The sequence below is a fragment of the Panthera tigris genome, chromosome D1 (assembly GCF_018350195.1).
Source record: "Panthera tigris isolate Pti1 chromosome D1, P.tigris_Pti1_mat1.1, whole genome shotgun sequence".
NCBI classification, from domain to species: domain Eukaryota; kingdom Metazoa; phylum Chordata; class Mammalia; order Carnivora; family Felidae; genus Panthera; species Panthera tigris.
Window position 1 is genome coordinate 109,753,522 of NC_056669.1, and position 23,956 is coordinate 109,777,477.

The following is a 23,956-nucleotide window of genomic DNA, read 5'->3' on the forward strand; positions in this document are numbered from 1 at the left end:
GCCGTCAGCACAGAGCCTGACACAGGGCTCCAACTTACAGACAGTGAGATCATGACCTGAACTGAAGTCAGACGCCTAAGTGACTGAGCCACCCAGGGGCCCCAAGCTCTAATGTTTTTTAGTGGATTCCTCAATCACGTCATCTGCAAAGAGAGATGGTTTTTACTTCTTTTCCAACCTGAATGCCTTTTAGTTCATTTTCTTGCCTAAACGCTGTGGTTAGAACCTCTAGCACAATAGTGAACAGAAGCGGTGAGAAAAGATACTCGTCTTGTTCCTGATCTTAGGGGAAAAGCATTTACTGGTCTTTCAATATTAAGTAGGACATGAGCTGTGGGTTTCTGTAGATGTCCTTTATCAGGTTGAAGAATTTCCTTCCGTTCCTACTCTGTTGAGTGCTTTTACCCTGAAAGGGTGCTGAATTCTGTCAAATGCTTTTTCTGCATCTATTGGAATGATCATACGGGTTTTGTCCATCATGCTACTGAAGTGGGAGCATTAATTTTCAGGTATTAAGCCAACTTTGCATTCCTGGGATAAATCCCACCTGCTTATGCAACAGAATCATTCTCACTTGTTGCTGGATTTGGTTTGTTAGTATCTCGCTGAGGATTTTGTGTCCCCGTTTTAATAGAGATATTGTACTTTTTAGGGTATTTTTTCTTGTGAGGTCTTTGGTTTTGGTAGCAGAGTTAATACTGGTCTTACTGCATGAGGAAGTGCTCCCTTTCCTTCTACTTTTTGGAACAGTCTGCAAAGAACTGGTGTTGATTCCTCTTCAGATATCTGCCGGTATTCACCAACAAAGCCATCCAGGCCCGAGACTTTCTTAGTAGTGTGTTTTAAAAATTACTGATTCAACCTCTTTACGTGCTACAGGCTTATTTGGATTTTTGTATTTCTTCTTGAATCCATTTTGGTAGTTCGTGACTTTCTAGGAATTTGTTCATTTAAGTTACCAAATTTGTTGGCATCCAAGTGCTCAGAGTAGTCCATTATAACCTTTTTTATTTCTGTAATGCAGCAGTAATGTCCCCTCCTTCATTCTTGACTCTGCTCTTTTTCTCGATTAGTCTTGGATAGAGGTTTGCCGATTTTGTCGATCTTTTCAAGGAGTCAACTGTTGTGATCCTCTCAAATTTCCATTATTCACTTCTAATTTTACTCCACTGCGGTCAGAGAACGTACAATGTATGGCTCCAATCCTTTCAGGTTTGTTGAGACCTGTTGCATGGCCTAGCCTATGGCCCATCCTGAAGAACGTGCCACGTGCACCGGAGAAGAACGTGCGTTGTTGGTGGGTGGAGTGTTCTACAGACGTCTGTCAGGAAGCACTGGTTTAGGGTAGTGGCTAAGTCTTTCCCTGTTCATCCTCTGCCTCGCTGTTCTATTCATTATTCAAAGTGGGGAACTGAAGTCTCCAAATCACTGAATTGTCTGTTTCTCCCTTCAACGCCGTCAGCGTCTGCTTCGTGTATTTTGTGGCTCTGTCAGGTGAAATCACTGAGATTTACCTAAGATGGAACATTGCTTTGTTTTGCTTCATCACTGGCTCTCTTTTTGTATCATTCTTGTCCAATGACACTCAATACGATGCTGTCCGTCTTCAACTCTCTGGGTTTTTCCAGCCTGTCCTCTAAATCTGTCTACACACGGCAAAGCGTAGCCCATCTAACGATCGTTGTTCTAAATTATCACGTACCTCCAACAACTGTCAGACCTTTTTGCTCTGGGATGCCCAAAAAGGCGGCCAACAGCAGTTTGGAAAAATTAAAAACCGACCAAAAAAAGTCGCCTAATTTACCACCCGGAACCAATACCCCTGCTATAGTCGCTACGTTTCTCAATTCCTTTCGGTTCCCGTCACGTGCTACAGGGTGGGCGGGTGTCCACGAATAGGAGAAATCTATCCAGTCCTGGGATCTCTCCCTCCTACCCCAAGCAGGGATTTCTGCCTCGTGTACTACAGACACAGTGACCTGCTCTGATACGGAGAGGCTAAGGGCAGCCTGGGCCCCGTAACCTGCATAAACCTCTAACAGGTATGAGGGTAATCAGTCAGGACTGGTGCAATCTACCTGAAACCGTTCCAAATGCCAGGCAGAGCCAACCCTACTCAGAGCGGGCCAATTCCAACGCAAACGAAGGATGTTCCGGAGGGGCTAAATTAACCTCAGGAAAAACAAGAACGGAAAAAGCCGTCCTCCCTCACGTGGCCGTGCGCCACCGGGGATCTTCACCCAAGGCAGCTGCCTACCTAAGGCTCACACGCATCCCGGGGCACGGTCCTGCTCTTAAAAGAACTATTTCTTGAACTCTCCACAAGCAGCCCCACCCTCACCAAGGAGGAGCAAGGTGAGAAGTCACGTGTCATCAACAGTGCTCTGATGTCGGGACACACCACCGTCCGCCCTCCAGAAACGGAAGGAGCGGCGACAATTTGTGACGCTGCCCTAAATTCCGTTTCCCCTGTAAATGAGAGTTGAATTTATTATTCACACGTCTCAGTTTTCAAAGAGATACATACTTATACTTACATCAAACATAAAAATACAGTTTGAACTTCAAAGAAATTCAGCAGCAGCACTTTAATACAGTTTATAGAGCAGGTCAGCCATTCAGACATCCACGCTACAAAACAGAACTTCAAGTTATGGATACAAAAGCATAATTAAAGCGATCTTATTAAGCACCGAACTCGAGGCGTACACGTCAGAGGAGAGTAAGGACTGTCAAAACTCTGAAAGGGTGAAAAAGAAAGAAAGAAAGAAAAACCTGCACCGTTAGCTGGGAGAACATGAAAACTTGTTTTGGAAACAGCAGAGACAGAACACACGGTACAAGCTGCGAGGCATCACCGCCCCGCGCGACAACGGAAATGACAGTTGCATCGTGTACATACATCTGCTCGACCTCCTCTCAACCGCGTGTCTGCCGGCCTTCGCGGCCTCCTTCCCCGCGGGCTGCAATTTGGCCGGGCTCTGCGGATGGTCATTAGACAACTTGCCTCCACTCCTCCTGCCATTCACCACCATGTTCTTGGATTCTCCCAACCACTTCATGCCCACAGACCGCCTGACCCAGGTGCATTGAGTCGTTCTCTTCAGATAGCTTAGAGAATAATTCCAACGTTCTCTCCTAACAAAACAAAACATGAAAAACAGAACCGGGAGGTAAGTACGTAGGAGACCATGCCACCCGGACCCTTGAGAAAGATACAAAGTATTGAAAGGAATTCCGTCTCGGGCTGCCGGGGCCACCGAGGGGCCACCGAGGAGCAGCAGCCCAGGCTCTGCGTTGGGCGGGGGTGGGGTGGGGGGTGGCGCGGGGGCGCTCAGCAAGGGCCACCAGGAGGGAAGGACAGGAGCAAGTCAAGGCCGGGCCGTGGCCCCCTCGCCAAGCACACCCCGAGTTCGTGCAGGACGCCACCCGAGGTGCGCCATGCGCTGCCCGACGCCTCCGAGGACAAGCGCACCACAAGTTCGTCGAGAAAAGGGAGGGGACGCACATCCATGCCAAAAGGACGAGGGAGGTGCTGAGCGACGTCCTGGCAGCCGTGAGGAGAGTGGCAGCCAACGACTGAACTCCTCCCCTCTGTATGTAATAAATAATAAAGACTTTTTCGGAGGAAAAAAAAAAGGTAATTTAGTAACTAATGTTTCCACTCTTTAAGGACCACTCGGCTCCCCAAGCCATCCGGTGTCATCTGTGCTGTCATTCAGCACGCCCAGACTCTGGACAGGAATTCACTCGTCTTGCTCATTGCTTGTGCTGCAAACAGCCACCGACAAAGAGTTAAGTGCTCGTGAGTATCTATCTCTTGCTCGCCAGTGAGAATAATTTTGCACCTTGTTATGCGGACGTTTAGGTACAGCTTAATAATCTGCTCAAATTACACGTTTTGGTAGCGGCGTCTGGGTGGCTCGGTCGGTTAAGCATCGGGCTCTTGATTTTGGCTCAGGTCACAATCGCACGGTTCCTGAGTTCAAGCCCGGCGTTGGGCCCTGTGCTGGCAGTACAGAACTCACTCAGGACTCTCTCTCTCTCTCCCCCTCTCTCTGCCCCTCCCCTGCTTGTGCACTCTCTCTCTCTCTCCCAAATAAGCAAATAGGGGCGCCTGGGTGGCTCAGTCGGTTGAGTGTTCGACTTTGGCTCAGGTCATGATCTCGCAGTCTGTGAGCTCGAGCCCCGTGTCGGGCTCTGGGCTGACAGCTCGGAGCCTGGAGTCTGCTTCAGATTCTGTGTCTCCCTCTCTCTCTGCCCCTTCCCTGCTCGTGCTCTCTCTCTGTCTCAAAAATAAATAAAAACATTAAAAAAAAATTTTTTTTTTAAAACAAAATAAGCAAACAAATATTAACAAAAATTACATGTTTTGGGAACAGTGTATTAACTGTGTGAGAAAATCCCAAGGATGTTCCCTTCTGTTACGAGGAGAGCTTAAGAAAAGGTGTCTAAGTCAAGCTTTGTCCACAACAGCTCTGCCTTTCTGTTGTCAGTTTGAAGTCAATGCTCAAGGTACTTCAGGGACCGATACTGAAATATCAAAGTCTTGCCCATCATGAAATGTCTGCCTTTACAATAGCAACAAAAATTGAGTAATTGTAATATCTGCTAATATAGAGAGATCCCTCACCATCTGAATTTTAATTAGCTGAATTTGGGAAGTGAATGATTTGGCTAGTGAGGGATGCTCGTAATCTGTAAGGCCCTTTGGAAATAAGAGTGTAACAGATCACAGAAAGGGGTGCCCGTGGCATCACCTCATTATGGAATTATGCTCTAATATAAATCAGACTAAAAAGGCTCCAGGATAAGAAAGTGCAAAAACACAAAAGTTCAGAGCTAAAGGTGCCTGAAGAGCCCAGTACAGTTCCTTCCATCTGCACGTGGAACCGACGCCAGAGAGGCTGACGCCCGTGCCCAGAGCCACGCGATCAGGCTGGGGGCAGGATCCCCAGGAGAACCCGGCACTGCCGCCCGAGGGTCTCTCGCTAGACCACCCAGAGGCCGACTTCCCTTATTTTTTTACGAACGCACAGAGCAACACAAATGATAAACTATTCTGAGGTACTTCCAGAAATGCGTACTTGGTCACGCCTTTAACAATACCCAACAAAAATACGAAACACTGAATTTTTACCTGATCTCAGGTCTCCTCCACGGTCACAGGACTTGCGTGTGACTTCACGGTGGTAAAGCGCGTGTGCGAGGCGCACGCTTACGTACAAGGTAAAGAATGTCTGCTCCGTCCTAAGGATGCTGTTTACAAACGTTCTCTACTAGGTGTTCTTCTCCTGGCTCTTCCACTTAAATCCAACTGGCACTCAACTTTCATTTGCCTAGCCTTTCCTTTTTCTTGTCCGCCTCACGAAACCCGGAAAACGCTGCACGAACAACGGAAAAGGCAGGTACGGGGCGCCTGGGTGGCTCAGCTGGTGAAGCGTCCGACTTCAGCCCAGGTCACGATCTCACCGTTCATGGGTTCGAGCCCCGCGTCGGGCTCTGTGCTGACAGCTCGGAGCCCGGAGCCTGCTACGGATTCTGGGTCTCCCTCTCTCTGCCCCTCCCCCCACCCGCACGGTCTCCGTCTCAAAAATAAACATGAAAAAAATTAAAAAGAAAAAAAAGGAAAGGCAGGTAAAACTACAGACACAGCGGTTGTAAGCTGAAAATTTTTCAATGATTACGTTTTATCAGACTGAACACGAGACCTACTGATGACCAGATGTCCTGTATGTGTACTCAGAAGAAGAGGCAGAGGAGTTAGGAGCAGTATGCTTCTGAAGCATAAAGACAAAGAAAGCCTGGAAAAAAGGCAAGGCCCACGACACTCTTCCTTCGCCTGTGCCTGTAACAGTCTGACCCGTCTTTTCGTCTGGCTAACCTCTTCACGCTCCAGGGTCTTCCTTGACCCTCACCGCCAAATTCAGGTGGACATCCCTACTACAAAACTTAGGTGGAAACCCTTATGTCACTACACTGCAATGGTCTGCCTGCCTCCTTAACTGCCCGAGTTCCTGAGGCCAAGAACTCGTTTTCTCGTTCTCCAGCACAGCACAAACCGGATCCGAGGCCCTCAAGTGACGAAAGAATCGATAAATGAAGGTGTGGCCTATGCCTAACAGGAACGATCTCTGTATGTTTTAGGCTGTAAAATACCACAGTTATAACCTGACCCTCTCAAGTCCTCTCCTTAAGACGTGAGTGCCGCCACTCGCGCCTCCCTACCACCCGCCCTCCCGCCTCCGCCCGGAGTCTGTGCCTTCGCAGGACCAGGACAGGACCAGGACCAGGACCAGGACCAGGCGAGGTGCATCTGGTCCTTGAGGAAGTCCATCTCAAGAATGCCCTCACGGAACACACAACTCGTGGAGAATGGCTGGAGAATGTGTTTTTAGGACTCAGGAGTCCTAATATGCCTCGATGATGAGACATAAAATAGAACTACACATGAACAGAAAAGAGCAACGTGGCTTCAGAGAGATTTAAGGGACAAAAGGAACAGTAAGTAATCTCTCCACTTAAGTCCCAACTGAGATTCTCACTCAGATAAAAAGCAGAAAACCTGGGGTGAAATCCAGCAACCTGCTTTTAATAAGCCTCCAGGTGACCGTGACTGAACTCGGTGTGAAAACTATTGCTCTCAGCTACTTCCTCATCCGCTAGCTCATCTGAGAGGGCAAAGAACACAGGCCAAAATTTTAACCTGAGGACATTAGACCTATCGACCAATTTTTTTCCCTGAGAATGAAGCACAGTTCGCCAAGAAGTCATTTTAGCAGCACACTGCAGCCCAGTGCGGGGAACACAGAAATTATACGTAATTCCAATGAACTGAGGGTGAGGATTAATGATCCATCCAAACTGAAGCAAATTCATAACCTCAAGCCTCATTTTTTACAAGTTTTGTTTTGTTTTGTTGTAGAGAGAGTGTGTGCGAGCAGGAGAGGGGCAGAGAGAGAGAGAGCATCTCAGGCGTGCCTCACACAGCGCGGAGCCCGACGTGGGGACCGTGAGATCACGACCTGAGCCGAAGTCCCGAGTGAGCCCCCCAGGCGCCCCTCCAGTCTCACTTCTGTCGCAGCCAACCGATACTATTTTGTTTGAACTTTTAAGATACTAAGGCATCACGCCGTCAATCACAGAACATGGCTGAACTTCACTGGTAGGACTACACCGCCCGCCTGGATACATTCTAGCTGAGGCTCCCATACGCTCCCCTTGTCCAGATGGCGGCAGTTACCATTAAGGCAAAAGACACTACTTAAGCTCACAAATGAACTGTTTCGTAAAAACCAGTTCTAGTGAAACTATCAGAATTTGGGGGCTATTTATAAATTTCTAGCTCAAAATGAACGTATGCCCTACTAATCATGAGGTCGCTGTTTGTTTGTTCTGGCCTCCTGAGTGCGGACTCTTCTCGTTGGTGCCATCTTTCCTCTAAGACCACAAGCTGAAAGAACACTTACACGTTAAAGGTGGAGACGAATCCCAAAAGCTCACACAGCTGACATCGTAGTAGCCTGTGGAGAAACCTGGGGAGGCCAGCGAAGCCTAAAGCCTTTCACGGCTCCCACAGCGGCCCCACGCCCAACATCAGCAAGGGTGCGGTCTCTCTGGCCCGGGGAACAGCTGGCTCACAAATACCACCATGGACTTGGCTTGGTTGACAGTGTCTGAACCAACTGGCCACTATATTCAGAAGTAAGAATTACCTGAAATTTACCCCAAAATTGGCAGAAAAAAAAATTTCAAAGAGTAGAGGCCACTCCTTAAACGGAGTAACGATGCCAAATCCCTCTCTGTTCCGATTCCCCTGAACAACACGGATCCACTTGTACGTCAACTTTTTTCCGCTAAATGCAGTCCAGCACTGCAAATGTGTTTTCTCTTTCTTAGGATTTTCTTAATCACACCTTCTGGAGCTTTATTGCAGAATACAGCATATCATACATGTAATATACAAAACTCACGTTAACCATTTATTTTGTCGATAAGGCTTCCAGTCAACAGTAGACTGTTGGTAGCTAAGTTTTTGGGGAGTCAAAAGTTGTATGTGGGGGCGCCTGGGTGGCGCAGTCGGTTAAGCGTCCGACCTCAGCCAGGTCACGATCTCGCGGTCCGTGAGTTCGAGCCCCGCGTCAGGCTCTGGCCTGATGGCTCGGAGCCTGGAGCCTGTTTCCAATTCTGTGTGTCTCCCTCTCTCTCTGCCCCTCCCCCGTTCATGCTCTGTCTCTCTCTGTCCCAAAAATAAATAAAAAAACGTTGAAAAAAAATTAAAAAAAAAAAAAAAAGTTGTATGTGGAATTCTGACCACACAGGGGGTTCAAGGGTCAAGTGCATAAATCAGGAAAATTATTAGACATCTATTACATTCCGGTTCCAGGCCCGGGGGATACAGCAAAGGACAAAACCAGGTTTCTGCCCTCATCTGTGCTTACATTCTAATGAAAAAATTGCTGGGAAGTAACAAATTAGCAATTAAATGCCAGCACCTTGGAGAAAATCAAGCGGTTTCTAAGCGGCAGGGAGTGTTTCAGGTGACACGGGGGTGGGAAAGGGAGGCAGCAGTGGGTGTGCAGAGGACCAGCACAGAGTCCAGTGTGGCTGCGGCGGGGTGAGCAGGGAGGGGGCAGGAGGGAGACCGGAAGGGGTGCCAGAACATGTAACGGAGAGTGTCAAAGCCACTGCTGACACTTGGGCATGGACTCTCAGGGAGATGGAAAGCAGGACTGACGTGGTCTAAGTTACAATTTTAAAGGCCCACACTAGCCGCTTGCTATGTGGAGGAAAGCTCACAAATAAATGCTTTTTAAAAAGCAGATCTAATGAAGCCAGTAGTAACTGGGGAACATGAGAGAAAGCACCGGTTAAGAGGCTACTGCAATGAACCAGTGGCCTGGGGCAGCACGGGTGGCAAGAAGTCACTGGTTTTGGGATCTTTTCTGAAGGTTCGCAGATAGACAGGATCTGCAAGCAGACTGCGGGAAAGAGGGGACTCTAACAGGCCTCCAAATTGAAGCACAGAATTTACAGAGGTGGCAAAGACTACAGGCAGCTCAGGTTTTGGCAGGGGTCGGGGCGCAGGACTTGAGTTTCGGTCATGTTCGAGATGCCCAGGAGAGACAGACGCCAGACGGGGCCGCTGGACCTCAGGGCCTGGAGTACTGGTCCAGGCTGGCCGGTGCCCTAATGGGACGAGATGCAATCACCCAGGGGGTGAGTGCAGGTGAAAGAAGGCTAAGGACACAGGGAGCCGCCCTCAGACCAGGACCCAGCAGCAAAGGCAACTGAAAGGAGCAACTGGTCAGGGAGGAAAAGCAAAGACCAAACAGGGACCAGCGCTTCAGGAAGCGCGTGACCGACTCGGGCACGGGCCGCAGACGCTCACAGGGCAAAGCTCTTTCAGTCATCAAAACTCAAGGGCAAGATGGGCCGCTGACGATCTGAGAACAGACGTGAAGTGTTGAAACAGGGGCTCGTGGGGAAAGAGTTAGATGGCAGAGGGGAACATAGGGAATAATGAACAGAAAGGGTCCTAAGTCCTGTGTCATTTGTTTCAAATGAGAGAAAGCTGCATGTGACCGAAAGAATACATGTAAATTAAACTCAGGGGAGGGAGATGAAAGGAAGGTTAATTTGAGATCAGCATGCCTTCAGAGTTTATATGGCTCTTTTTTAACAGCAAGTTTTTAAACAAACAGATTCCCGGGGCGCCTGGGTGGCTCAACCGGTTGAGCGTCCACTTCGGCTCAGGTCACGATCTCGGGGTCTGTGATTTCGAGCCCCGCGTCGGGCTCTGTGCTGACAGTTCAGAGCCTGGAGCCTGCTTCCGATTCTGTGTCTCCCTCTCTCTCTGCCCCTCCCCTGCTCATGCTGTCTCCCTCTGTCTCAAAAATAAATAAAAACATTAAAAAAAAAAAAAAAAAGACGATTCCTTTTCTAAAGGAATAACAGAGCACCTGAGCGTAACGGGGCGTTCCTGAGGGGGCTGCACAAGCTCGGCTCCCTCTACTTTCCAGAGTGCTCACAAGAACAAGAACGGTGCAAGCAGGCTCTAAGGAAGGGCAGTTGAGGCAGCACTCGGGGACAGCCAGTATGTGTCCCTGAGAGGTTCACCCACTCTGAAGTCGACCGGAAAGGAAGATTCACTTCACGTGGCTTCACTGGACCAACAGGTGGGGAAGGAATTCAGATTCTTCAGATTCTACCATCAACCGTGGATTTAAAAAAAGGGTCGACGGGGCACCTGGGTGGCTCAGTCTGTTAAGAGTCTGACTTCGGCTCAGGTCATGATCTCACGGTTCATGGGTTCGAGCCCCGCATTGGGCTCTGTGCCGTCAGCTCGGAGCCTGGAGCCTGGTTCAGATTCTGTGTCTCCCTCTCTCTGCCCCTTCCCCGCTCATGCTCTGTCTCCCCCCATCCCCTCTCTCAAAAATAAATAAATGTTAATAAAATTTTTTTAAAAAGACCTGCACTCCAAGAGGACAATATTTAAAGACTTACAGTTGTATTTAAAGAGGAAACTTTTTAGGGGCACCTGGCTGGCTCAGCTGGTGGAGTACATGACTTGATCTCGGGGTGGTGGTTCGAGGCCCACGGTGTGTGTAGAGATTACTCAAAAATAAAAAATGTTTACAGTGCCTGCGTGGTCAGTTGGTGAAGTGTCTGACTCTTGGTTTCAGCTCAGGTCATGATCTCAGTTTCCCGAGTTCGAGCCCCGCATTGGGCTCTGTGCTGACAGCGTGGAGCCTGCTTGGGAGTCTCTCTCTCTGCTCCACCCCCCTGCCCCCACTCACGTTGTCTCTGTCTCTCTCAAAAATAAATAAAAATAAAAAAGAATTTGCAAATAAGTTTATAAAGAAAAACAAGAGGAAACTTCCTATGATAATACCACTAAGGTAAGAGGCACACCACACATTTCAAATCACCAACAGCATTCCCTATCTTTGGGGGAATGAGATGAACATAAAAAAATTTACCCTCCAAATGTTTACAGCAAATCTATTTATAATTGGAAAAAAAAAAAAAAAACCCAACCAAACAAAAAACCCAATACTTAAAAAATTTTCAAAGCAAAGCAGAGTTGTTTCACAGAAAACGTGCTTGCTTCACATCAAGTGCCTGCACTGTTCCAGCAGTGACAGAGCATCAACAAACGTCAATGTCCTTCTCTCCTTCCACTGTCCCTTTATGGGCACACAAGGGGTTATAGACTGTTGAGTGACTTCTGACTTAACTGCTCATGCTCAATTTGAAAACTCTGTTCCAATCCTTTCCTACTTGAATGTCTTAAACACAAACCAGAATTTTAAAAACTGTCAGTAAAATGAAAACAATGACTCTGAATAAATCAAGAATTTTAATATAATTCCTGTGACACCATCAGGAATTTTCTAACCAGGTGAGCCTGGGTGACTCAGTCGGTTGAGCATCTGACTCTTGATTTTGGCTCAGGTCACGATCTCAGTTCGTGAGATCAGTCCCCAAGTCGGGCTCTGTGCTGGCAGCATGGAGCCTGCTTGGGATCCTCTGTCTCCCTCTCTCTCTGCCCCTGCCACACTCATTCATGGTCCGTCTCTCTCTGTCTCTCTCTCTGAAAATAAACAAACATTAAAAAAAAAAAGAGGGGCGCCTGGGTGGCTCAGTCAGTTAAGCGTCCAACTTTGGCTCAGGTCACGATCTCATGGTCCGTCAGTTCGAGCCCCGCGTCGGGCTCTGTGCTGACTGCTCAGAGCCTGGAGCCTTTTTCAGATTCTGTGTCTCCTTCTCTCTCTGACCCTCCCCCGTTCATGCTCTCTCTCTGTCTCAAAATTAAATAAATGTTAAAAAAAAATTTTTTTTTTAAATTCTCTAACCAGACTACATGTTGAACTTGTCTCAGGCAGTTTATCTTACAGAAATTATCCAACGGCAAAGAAACAAGTCCCATGTGGTTGAGAAGGTAGCACACATTTTTAAGGTTTATCTTTATTATTTATTTTGAAAGAGAAAGAGTGCTAGCAGGGGAGAGGGGCAGAAGAGAGAGGGAGAGAGAATCTTAATCTTAAGCAGGCCCCATGCTCAGTGTGGAGTCTGATGTGGGGCTCAATCCCACAATTGTGAGATCATGACCCAAGCTGAAATCAAGAGTCTGACGCTTAATCAACTGAGCTGCCCAAGCACCCCTGCACACATTTTTAAAAAGCAGGATTAAAAAAAAAAAAAAAAAAAAAAGCCTGCCGGAGAACTTTTCAAAAACTTTACTGAGAAAAAACAGAGCAAACAATTTTCAAGTGATTCAGCTACAATATCCTAAGAAAACAATCCAAAACACCAAATAGCTAACAGAATTATCTCTGGAGAATGAGATCACAAGCAATTTTTTTGTTATGCGGTATATCTTTCACAAGGTTCAACTTCTCAAAATGAGCATGTATTACTTTTATAATAAAAATTTGACACAGAGATATTAAAAGGAAAATAAGACAGACATCACAAAAATCCTTCTGCATCATTTTTATGTATGTCGTCAAAGCCAATTTCTAAAACCTTAACTATGGCAATTCAAACATCAGGGAAGTCTAACATGTCACTGAAATACTTCCACAAGTTTCTGACGCCTCTGCTTAGAGACCGTGATATTCAAGCACCACAGTCGCAGCCTCCCTGGAGCTTTATTGTTAAAATAAGCACAAGGAAGACAAACACAAAAGCATAAAAATGAAAGAAAGCACTGTCCAGAGAGAAAACAACCCCCCCACAAAGAACAAAAATGCCCCCCCACCCCCCCGGGGCCAGCAGTGACTGCACAGGCTAGGGTCAGTACAACCCACCAGTGAAGTACAAATCCAATTTCCCTTCTGGGGCCTCACATGTCCAACCTCTGTGCAATAGCAGAAACACAAGTAGTATCTGGAAATTGTTAGGAACTACCAGTAACACGACTTACCTTGCTGATCCCCAAAAGGTCCTGCATGGTGCGGCCCTGCCCCTCTCCCCGCGCTCCAGCCAGACCTCCAGACACAGCCCGGGGCCTCATCCCGCTAGCGTGCTAGGCGTGTACACGGGCTCTGTACCTGGGATGCGGTCAAGCTGCCCATCAGTCCCCCCACCCCCCAGTCCTCCGTCCCACAGGCTGCCTTCTCAGAAGCTTTCTCTTTCAACTGTCCTCGCTTCTTCGTGTAATTACTTGACGACACCTGGCTTTCCCATTGCAGCGGATGCTAGCTAAGGTGCACTCTGGGATCACCGGAACCTAGCACAAGACTCAACAAAGCACAGGTCCGTTCCTATCACATCTCCCTTTTTAGGCTCAAACCTAACTGCTACATACAGGCCAACTGGTGATTAGTACTTTCTTTTGAATCTAAAGTTACAAAAGGACTCCATAACGATATATCAAAGAATTGCAAATCTGTCTTTATCAAATTATGCCAAATCCATCTGTAATCAATAGATATCCAAGGTCCCACGGAATTCTAAAATAATAATTCATACTATCAGGCCAATATAAGAAGCCCCCCCCCCCCCCCCCCGCAAAGCTATCAGAATCACGTGTGATCAATATCCCACGTTACAATACGCTAAGCCTAGAATACATTTTGACAAGACAGTTAAGCACTCGAGAAAACTATCGTGAATTTATGATCAGACTTGTAACCTGACAACTTGCTCTTATAAATACTGTCAGAAAGAAGTGTCATTTGCGAAGTCAGATGACTAAGTCTCATTTCTTCTTTTTCCCCGGGTTTTGTAGAGTCAAAGCGATCAAGCGTTTTGCTTCAGCCAACTTAACAGCATCCCCAGGCAGCCTCAGGTGGTAAAGCCCCTTCTGAGGCGGCAAGAGATGGCACCAGACTGGGAGCAATTTCCCACAATGCATCGTAATGCTCCCCCCACCCCCTTTCAGGATAAAACGATGGCCAGAGACAGGATCATGAATCATGCTGAAATGGCAGTGCTAACTGCTACAAAGGAGACCATAGTAGGCTGGAAAACGGTCCCCAAAGATATCGGGTCCTAATCTGGAGCCTGTGAATGTTTATAAAGCAAAGGTTCTTTGGAGAGGCGGTTAAGTTACGGGTTCTGAAACGAAACAGGTTATCTGAGTGGGCTCTAAATGCTATCACAAGCGACCCTACAAGAGGGCAGCAGAGGGAGATTTGACAGGAGAGGCAAGGACGTACAAGCTAGGGGAGGCAAGGAACAGACTTCTGTCCCACAGCCTCCAGGGGGAGCCATACCACGCCTTGATTTTGGCCCTGTGAAACAGCGGGCGAACTTCTGGCCTCCCCAGCGGAGAATACATTTCTGCTGTCTTAACACACCAGATTTGTGGCAGTTTGTTACAGCAGCCACAAGAAACTAACACAGAGACCATGACAAAGTAAACCAAAGGAAAAATGCTTTACAGTTACCAGACCCCCAAAACACATAAAATTGCAACGTATCACAGGAAAAACTTATAAACACCTTTAAAAAGTTGTTTTAAATGTACTTTTAAAAACGGTTATTATGGGGCACCTGGGTGACTCCGTCGGTTAGGCGTCCAACTTCGGCTCAGGTCATGATCTCGCGGTTCGTGGGTTTGAGCCCCGCGTCGGGCTCTGTGCTGACAGCTCAGAACCTGGAGCCTGTTTCGTGTTCTGTGTCTCCCTCTGTCTCTGACCCTCCCCCATTTATGCTCTGCCTCTCTCTGTCTCAAAAATAAATAAACGTTAAAAAAAAGTTTTTAAATAAAAAAATAACAACGGTTATCTCCCCCCTTCAACTGCCATTATAAATTCATGGCTACAGAGAGAGAGATACAGATTTTAAAGATAAAGCTAGCATCTCAATCACACATTTTGCTGAGGCACTGTGCTTTAACCCCAGATAACCAAGACCTTCCGTAGAAGTGTTACGATTGAACATTTGTTTATATTTATGTAAACATTTTACAATAAAAACGAAAGTTAAAACCCAGAGAGGAGGTTTTTCATTTAGCAGAACATCTGAAACAGCAAAACATGCACTCCTGGTAAGTCCACGAGCAGACATCACAACACTTAAACCCACTTATTCGGCCACTGATCTGCAACTGAGTGTGTAATCAACCCGTCTCTAATGGTTGTCGTATGAAATGTACTGATTCATCAGTCTTTATTTATCCACATCCGATATGTATCACAACAAAGGATTCGTGTCTCCAATGGTCTCAGTAGCATTTTCAAAATAAAGGTGTTAGCTGATGCGGTTGTCGGGAGAAATTCCACAGAAACAAAACAAAACAACCTGCTTCCCCATCCGTCCACATCTGGCCCATTTGCTTACCTAGTAGAGCCTATAAATAAAATCAAGGATGCTTCCTTTGTTACTCTTCCCTGAGACCCGAACAGCATTTTACTTTTCTATAAACAGATGCCACCTAGTGTCAAAAGTCTATAAGTACAGCCAATAATTCCTCAGAAGATAGGGGGTAAATAGAACAAAGAACAATCAATCCATTCTCACAGGGCAAAGACAAGGGTGACGAAAAACTTCCAAAAGGTGACTCTTGGGCCAGGTCTTAAAGGCCAAGACTAAGTCTGCAAGGGGCAGAGCACAGAGGGTTCAGGATGTGGCTCTCGATGGATGGGGGTCAATGCACCTAGGTTCCGCTCCGGCCCCATTCATTACCCTCCAGCAGTACAGCCACGGACAGGTCATTCAACCTCACAAATGCCTCATGAGTACGATGAAAATAGGGCCTACTTCCCTGGTGTGGCACAGGATTTAACAAGCAGAAATTGCTAGTAAAATAAAGATCTCCAACTGTCCCCTCTTTTCAGGCAACAAACACGGAAACAGAGGGTCAGACAGGTTGCTGCATTGTTCACAAAACTTAAAACAATCAAGCAAATGGGGCACCTGGGTGGCTCAGTCGGTTAAACATCTGACTCTTGGTTTCGGCCCAGGTCATGATCTCACGGTTTGGGAGTTTGAGCCCCGCGCCGGGCTCCGTGCTAACAGCACTGGGCCTGCTTGGTATTCTGTCAACTAAATAAACTTAAAAAAAAAAAAAAAAAAAAAAAAAAAGAAGCAGAAATTTGCCCTCCATTCCTTATCCTAGAGTTATGACTCTCTCAAGAAAAATATCGTATCACCATACCCATTAAAAGAAATACAAATTTTCAAGAGAATAAAAAAATACCAGATTTATGCTACAGAACAGAGACCAGCCTTGCTTGTCGTACTGCTCCCGAAGAGAAGGAATGTGACTCTGGCAACAATGTATGATTACAAATCATACCAAACCACACCTTCACACGTCAACAACCAGAGGGACTACAGATTTTGTTACAGTGGAATCCCGCTTGATGTGTTTCTGGTGAAACATTTTTTCCTTACTGTAACTCCACTTTCTTTTTCAAGATTTTAAGTAATCTCTACCCCGACGTGGGGCTTGAACTCACAACCCTGAAATGAAGAAGTCAAGTGCTCCTCCGACTCAGCCAGCCAGGCACCCCGCTGTAAGTCCACTTTAAAAAAAATAAATAATACTTCCTTCACTTATTACCATTTAATTCTCACATCCTGTGAAATAGGAACTTCTTTTAATTTTTTTGGTTACACACAGGAAAGGTTGCAGAATTTGTTCAACTGTACTCCGTGAAGTATCCTAGTGGCAAAATGCACGTGACTGGAGGCAGAGAGGAAATTAAATCAACGAGAGCAGTGGACAGCGGAGGAAAAGCTCTGGTGTTTCACGCGGGAGGTTGGCAAGACTTGGTAACAAATCAGACACAGGTAGGTGGTGAGGACCAGAAAGGAATTTGGGACGGGTCAGAAGTCTCCAGCTGGGGAGACTGCAAGACTGCCATTAACTGAATTAGGGACTAAAGACGGAACAGGTTTATAGGAAAGATGAGAAAGCTTAAATGTGCTAAATTTGAGAAGGGGGTCACCATCCAAGTGAAGTGCTCATAAGACACCGTAATTCAGGAGAAAAGTGGGGGCCGTTAAGACGGTAACGTCAACAAAAGGACTCTACAGGTTCCCAAGCATTTCAACATTCTCTCAATTCAAAGAATCACAGAACTTCAGAGCTTTTTACCTTGGACTGAAAGAAACAGGCTCAGGAGATAAATTCCCTGCCCAAAGTAATTCACTTCTGACAAGATAATATGCTACCAATACATGAAACCAAAGGGAAAAAAAACTTGAGTTTTATCATGGGCCTTCCTTTTAAATGGAAGGAAAGGAAGAGGGAAGAGAGAAGAAATACAACGGGCAAGAGGCACACACTGGGAGAGAAACGGGGGTCTTGCAAAGCAGCACGCGCTTAGTTTGGGGATAAGTGCAGTTAGGGGCCTGGCACATCGTCCAACACACAGCTAAGTAGACGTCTGCTCAAGACACGAGTGAAGAAAAGAACGCGGCAGGGGTGGCCTGGCAGGCCCCGCCACGACAGAGAGCCCTCTCAGCCCTCTTCTCCAGGCACCACTTTCACAAGATTGCTCTTACCAGCATCGGAGAACTGTGCTGGCACCTGTATGCCCATGTCACTTACGCCCGCCACAGCCCCTTTCCACGTGCTTGTTAACACTGAATAAAAACATTACGTTCTCCAACGTGCACTCTACATACAGTTAAAGTATGAAACACGCACAATGACTTGCACAACACCCCCGCTATCATCCCCATTTTACAAACGAGAGCAGGCCCTAGAGAATCAGAACCAAGTGAAGCCAAGGCTGGGTTACAAGCCCGTACACTCTCGACACTATGAAGGAAGCGGTACAATCCTGATGCAGGCAAAATCTTAAACATACTCGGCCCCGTATTTGAAGAGTAAGAACCTAGAACGAAAGACGCACGGTTCCTAATTTCATGGAGCTCAGAGGATAGTGTGGAAAGAGAAACAACCCAGTAAGTATGAAACCACAAATTCCAGGAAGAGCCTTAAAGGGAACAAATAGGATGTTGGCAAAGAGAATAATATGAGAACAGACTTGACATTGGATGATCAGGGAAAATAAAGAGCACATATACAGAAAAAAAATCACCCTTCTTTTTTTTGGGGGGGGGTGTCAAAAACACTCCTGGTACCTATTTACATGTAAGCACCAAATATTTTCTGAGGCAACTGGCTTTGTCTAAATCCTCTTGGACCCTGAGTGAGGTTTGTTTTTCTCTTTTGAAGGGCAGAGAGGTCTCCATATGGCCTCTCTAGCCCCAGACTCCACTGGTTCACTAGCTGAAGGATCAGGCCCCCCTTTACTCCTCAGTGGGGAGAACTTCGTCTTCCTAAGAGTAGGTTGGTTTTCTTGCTAAAAATACATATCGCTCCACGTCATGCAATATCATAAGCATTTCCTTGAAAATAAAAATACTCCTCAGAGATCATTACACTGTATCAGTTACTGCACCCTTGTTCTACAAATCAGACAGACAAAATGAATCATTCTGCAGACGTAGAATCCACCATTTATCAAGAACCTACTGGGAGCCATCGGGCGGGCACTGTTCGTGGTGCTGGAATACTGGTTGTGTCCGTGGAACGCTAGAGGGCGCATGTGAGCTTCAGCTTTTAGGAACATCGGCGTGGTTAACAGGGTGGGAGACCGTGCAAATCCAAAGGGAAGCCCGTGAAAATTGGGTATCTGAAGAAGAGGGCAGAAAGGTGCAGTAGCGGAAAGAGGAATGACCCTTGCCTGAAGGGGCCTTCTGCCTGGGAGGCAATCCCAATGCCATCAAGGGAATTCTGCTGGGCAGGAGTTCCGATAAAGACGCTCAAGTTAAAACACAGGTGCTTGTTTCATCCTAACACATGACAGGGTTCACCTGCATGGCAATCCTTTGAGGCAGGTGAGGCGGATACCGACACTACAAATGAGATGGCTGAAGCTCAGAGACAAAGTTGCTTTCCTGAAGTCAAAGTGCTATTTGATGGTAAGGCTGGGTCTAAAACCCTAGTGTTTGAACTGAAGTCTGGGGTTTACTCCAATACTTGAGCCACATGTGCATCACCCATAAACAAAGAGGCTTATCACTGGGGAAGGCTCCCCTACGTCTGTTTACTTTTTCTTCTGTGTACTATTATAACAGAAAACAAAGACATCTTGTAGAGATGCAACTTACAAATAGGAGCCTTGCAGAAGTAGAAGCCATCAAGCTTTTAGAGCCACTGATAAGCTCTAGTCTCTCAATTCTAGAACCCAACTGACTGTAAACTACAGATCAATTCAATAACATTTCAGGAAAAAAAAGGGGAAAAACTACATAGGATATAGAGATGAACTATGTCTTACCAATTAGAGATATAAGAAAAAAAATTTTTTTAGGTAGACTTCATGCCCAGCATGGGTTCCACCCTGAGATCAAGACCCGAGCTGAGGTCAAGAGTCGGACACTCAACCGACTGAGCCACCCAGGTGCTCGAGAGATGTCAAAATATTAAAATAGCTCTTAGAAGTTAAGAAAATAGGATAGCAATTAAATGTAAAAGATAAAATGTAATTTGGAATTGTAAGTGATCTCGAGATTAAAGTTCAGTTGACAAAGCTGAGGCTTGGCCCAGTGTCTTATATAAGTAATGACAGAGCAGACTGAAACATAGGTACTGGTTCTTACTCCAATGGTCCTTCATCCAGCTCCAGAATTATATGTAATGTAGCCATAATTGCACACAACGCTAGAAGACTGTGTAGTGTCTGAGTTTGTCTCTCACACACATCCCACAGCCCAAAATCTGGCTGGCACCGGCGGGAGCCAGAGGCAGTAAGTGGCCAAACTGGTTCTAGGAACCCTTTAGCATGATGGATGCAGAACTGTGAAGCAAGCCATAACTTAGAGCAAAACATAATTTAGAGCATCAATGACTACAGAAACTGGTGACTTTTTTTCCTCCTCTTGTGAGAATGTTTTAGAATGCAAATGGTTCCTGGTTCCATCACCAACTATATAAAAATAATATATCCACTCTAACTCACTGCCTCCAAGCAATATGGGTGTCAAAAGTTGTTTTAAAGCTAACGTTAGACATTAATGCAGCTTTACAAAAATAAGGTTAGGAGTCTTTTCTGTATGGATGGATTCTCCCCATGGCATTCCTTTAAAAACAGTAAAAATCAGGGCACCTGGGTGGCTCAGTCAGTTAAATGTCTGACTCTTGGTTTTGGCTCATGTCACGATCTCAGAGTTTGTGAGTCGAGCCTCCATTGGGCTCTGTGCTGTGAGCACAGAGCCTGCTTGGGATTCTCTTTGTCTGTCTGTCTCTCTGCCCCTCCCCCACTCATGTAAGCACATGCAGTCACTCTCAAAATAAGCTTAAAAAAAATTAAAATACAGTAAAACCTTGGTTTGCAAGCATAATCCGTTCAGGAAACACGCTTGTAGTCCAAAGCACTTGTGTATCAAAGCGAATTTCAAGAACCATTGGCTCAGTTGGGATCATGTGACATCTGGCATCACATACTACTCGTACTGCAAGACACTGCTCATTTATCAAGTTGAAATTTATTAGAAATGTTTGCTTGTCTTGCAGAACACTTCCAGAACAAGTTACTCGCAATCCAAGGTTTTACTAAAATCCTGTAATGCAGTTAAATGAAGGTATAGGTTTTTAAAACTTGGGAATATGTCTGTTGATCAAAATAGATTTGTAAGTGATAAGTACTTTCTTCCATTTGACTCGGAAAAGAGAAACTCAGATCACGTTAATAAATATAGGGTTAGATATTGGTCAGGAATGACCTTTCCTCTCAGCCAAGACTTCTATATTCTAGGAAACACCAAATTTGGGGGAAAAAAGGAACTGCAATAAATAACTAAAGTAAAAACAGATCTGTAGAATCTGGGGTGTGGGGTGGGAGGGGGGACGATGTAGAGTTGGTAGGAAGATTTTAAAGAAAGGTGTTAAACTTTCCCTCATTAAAAATCCTTTAGGGGCACCTGGGTGGCTCAGTTGGTTAAGCGTTCAACTCTTGATTTGGGCTCAGGTAGTGACCTCATTCATGGTTTGTGGGACCAAGCCCCGTGTCAGGCTCTTCACTAACAGTGTGGAGCCTGCTTGGAATTCTCTTTCTCGCCCTCTCTGCCCCTGCCCCACTCTCACACACATGCACACCGACTCACTCCGAAAACAAATACACATAAAAACAAAAATCCCGGGCACCTGGGCAGCTCAGTTGGTTAAGCATCCGACTTTGGCTAAAGTCATGATCTCACTGTTCATGGGTTCGAGACCCATGTCAGGCTCTGTGCTGATAGCTCAGAACCTGGAGCCTACTTCGGATTCTGTGTGTGTGTGTATGTGTGTGTGTGTGTGTGTGTGTGTGTGTGTCTCTCTCTGCCCCTCCCCAGCGCCACGCGCACACTTTCTCTCTCAAAAATAAATAAAACGTTAAAAAAAAATTTTTTTTTAAATCTTTTAGACAGGGGCACCTGGCTGGCTCAGTCAGTAGAGCTTCCCACTCTTGATCTGGGAGCCATAAGTTTAAGGTCCACATTGGGTGTAGAGATCACTTAAATAAATTTAAAAGTCTTTTTTGTTGTCGTTTTATTTATTTTTGAGAGAGAGAGAGAGAGAGAGACAGGGTACGAATGGAAGAGGGGCTGAGAGAGAGGGAGACACAGAATCTGAAGCAGGCTCCAGGCTCTGAGCCATCAGCACAGAGCCCAATGCGGGACTCGAACCCACAAAACGTGAGATCATGACCTGAGCCGAGGTCAGATGCTTAACTGATTGAGCCACCCAGGTGCCTCCACTTAAATTAAAAAAAAAAAATCTTTTTTAAGGAAAACCCTTTAGACAATGCCCTAGGGTACTCACTCCCTACTGTTTGCTAGGACCCCTTCCTTGTACAGCTCGTTCAATGGAACTCAGGCATTAATTAAAACTTCAAGGCTTAAGTCACATTTCAAAATTAAGAGCTCCAAATATAAAGTTGTTTTATGAGTTCAAAGTTGGCAGTCTACCCAAGAAATTACTTTTCAAATCACTGTGTTCTAATGCGTAGAACACCCTAATGATTGCAATTTAAAGTGCATTAGCTAGTTTTAATTTTATCTTGTAATAATGTGGGCTTGTGCTTCTTACAGCAATTAAAACCATTTCCTACATCAAGACAGGCCAGTAAAATAAGCTTTCCCCCCCAAAATAAAAACTAAAAATCAGACTGAAAAATTAAGTTACATCCTATAAAGAAAATGTCTTTCTATCGCATATAGCTGGATCTGAAATAAAACTACCCCAAGCAGGTAGTTACCCCAAACAGGGTAAATATACCCTGTTTATTCGGTGTATCTATGTGACCAACACTGTGCCAGAGTGGAGCAAAGACACACGGTCCGCTGCATGAAAACTCAAAAATTGCCGTGTCCTAGGGCTAACGTAGAACACGGTCCTGTAAATGTTGCTCCATGGAGAAGGATTTTGGTGAGCGGAGAGAAAATAAAGCTCATGTATGGTAGGCAAGAATGTAAAAGAACGTAATCCACACGGTTTATCCAAAAGAATTTGCTCATAAGCCACAGGAAGGCCACTCCTGTGGACAGGGGAGCTGTTCACAGGCTACACAGGTCTTTGCAACACAAATGGGCCACATTCTCACATTATCTTATGTAGAGAAAAATCAGATTCAACCCCAGATTTGTATGACCCAAGGGGAAAATGACACGCCAGCATCCCCCACCCACAGAACACTATGCTTGGACACGCAACCAACCTGTGACCGCTTCTCCACATCATGCTCTGCCCTACCCCCCAACCCTCCTCCACCTCCCCCCAGGATACCCCACTGGTATCTGGTTCAAGTACGGAAAGCAGTTCAGTGGGTCTGAGAAGACAGGTGAACATACCGGTAAGAGAGAACTTAGAAATGACTTTTGAAAGAATCTGGTTTCGAAGTTCACGGGTACAAAATTGAGTCCTCCACTCACCTTCTCTTGAAGACTAAGTACCCACAATACTCCTTTCACTCTCAAACTAAGTTGCTTTGTGAACGACAACGTTTTCAAACAACATCAGAACTGACACCTTTCAAAAACTAAATACAAGCTACAAACCTCAGTAACTTGGAGACTAATAAATTCACTTTCATCAAATGCCTCCCCCAGGCAGAGGAAATAAATAATGACCCCACAAGTTCACAAGAAAGCTGAACGGACAGGCAAGTAACCAAACACAATACCAAGTAACAATTGCTCAGGGAGCTCAGAGGAAGTGTGCGGCCTCCGGAGCCGGCCGTCCCTGGTCCCTGCACCGTCCAGGGACGAAGCAGGTCCCTCCGGCAGGTAACACTCTCACTGGGCCTTTCTGAAGGATGGGGGCCCGGGGGGGAGGGGGCTAGGAAGGCCGGGCAGGATGTGACCAAGAGATGCCAGGCATGGGAAGCTCGTGGCGCTAGGGCCTCGGAAAGGGAGAGCAGAATGTAGAATGTTTAGAGATTAAAAATTGGAAAATGGGCCTGAGTTGCCCCACATGCTGGGATGAAAGCGTTTGTGGACTTTACTCTTGGAACACACGGCGTCCCGACAGCGACGGGGACACAGCTACGCTGCAAGTGGCTAAACGTTCCGCTACAAGATAAACGTGTACCTACAGCAAGCAACTCTTTAGCTACGTTTTCCAACACGTACGAGTTGCCGGCGGTTATTTCCCGCAAAAATGCTCCCCCCACTCTGGGCCCTTTTCAAAGTATTTACGCTTTCACTATGAATCTTCAAAAGTTACAGGCGTGTTCTCCATAGCAGAGACTTAAGGGAAAAGTCTCGGCTGGCAACTGCTTCCACTGATGATCCCACGAGGCCGTCTTCGGACCTGGAAGCCCACGTTTAACTGTACTCTCGCACAGCTGAAAGCAGCTCAAGTCCAAAAAAGTCCCGACGAACAATCACAGTCACGACCGACCAACTCATCTGCCGCTACTCTCTACACGAGACCTCGCCGCGGGACTCCGTCTCACCTGGCGAGTCCCTAAACACCACCTTCAAAGAACACACGTCCACCTCC

The 23,956-nt window shown here is 46.3% G+C and overlaps 1 protein-coding gene across 7 annotated transcripts in view; it reads right to left on the bottom strand.

Annotated features, from left to right (window-relative positions):
* Positions 1 to 23,956, bottom strand: part of KMT5B (lysine methyltransferase 5B) — a 55,318-nt gene that overhangs the window by 29,990 nt on the left and 1,372 nt on the right. For 5 of the 7 annotated variants that reach the window (XM_042959526.1, XM_042959523.1, XM_042959524.1 and 2 more), the window contains exon 2: positions 2,903 to 3,138. The exons of the other annotated variants lie outside the window; for them this stretch is intronic. In XM_042959526.1, coding sequence (XP_042815460.1) covers positions 2,903 to 3,062 — 160 coding nt within the window. In that variant the 5' untranslated portion in view covers positions 3,063 to 3,138. The remainder of the gene's footprint in view (positions 1 to 2,902; positions 3,139 to 23,956) is intronic. 7 annotated transcript variants of the gene reach the window in all.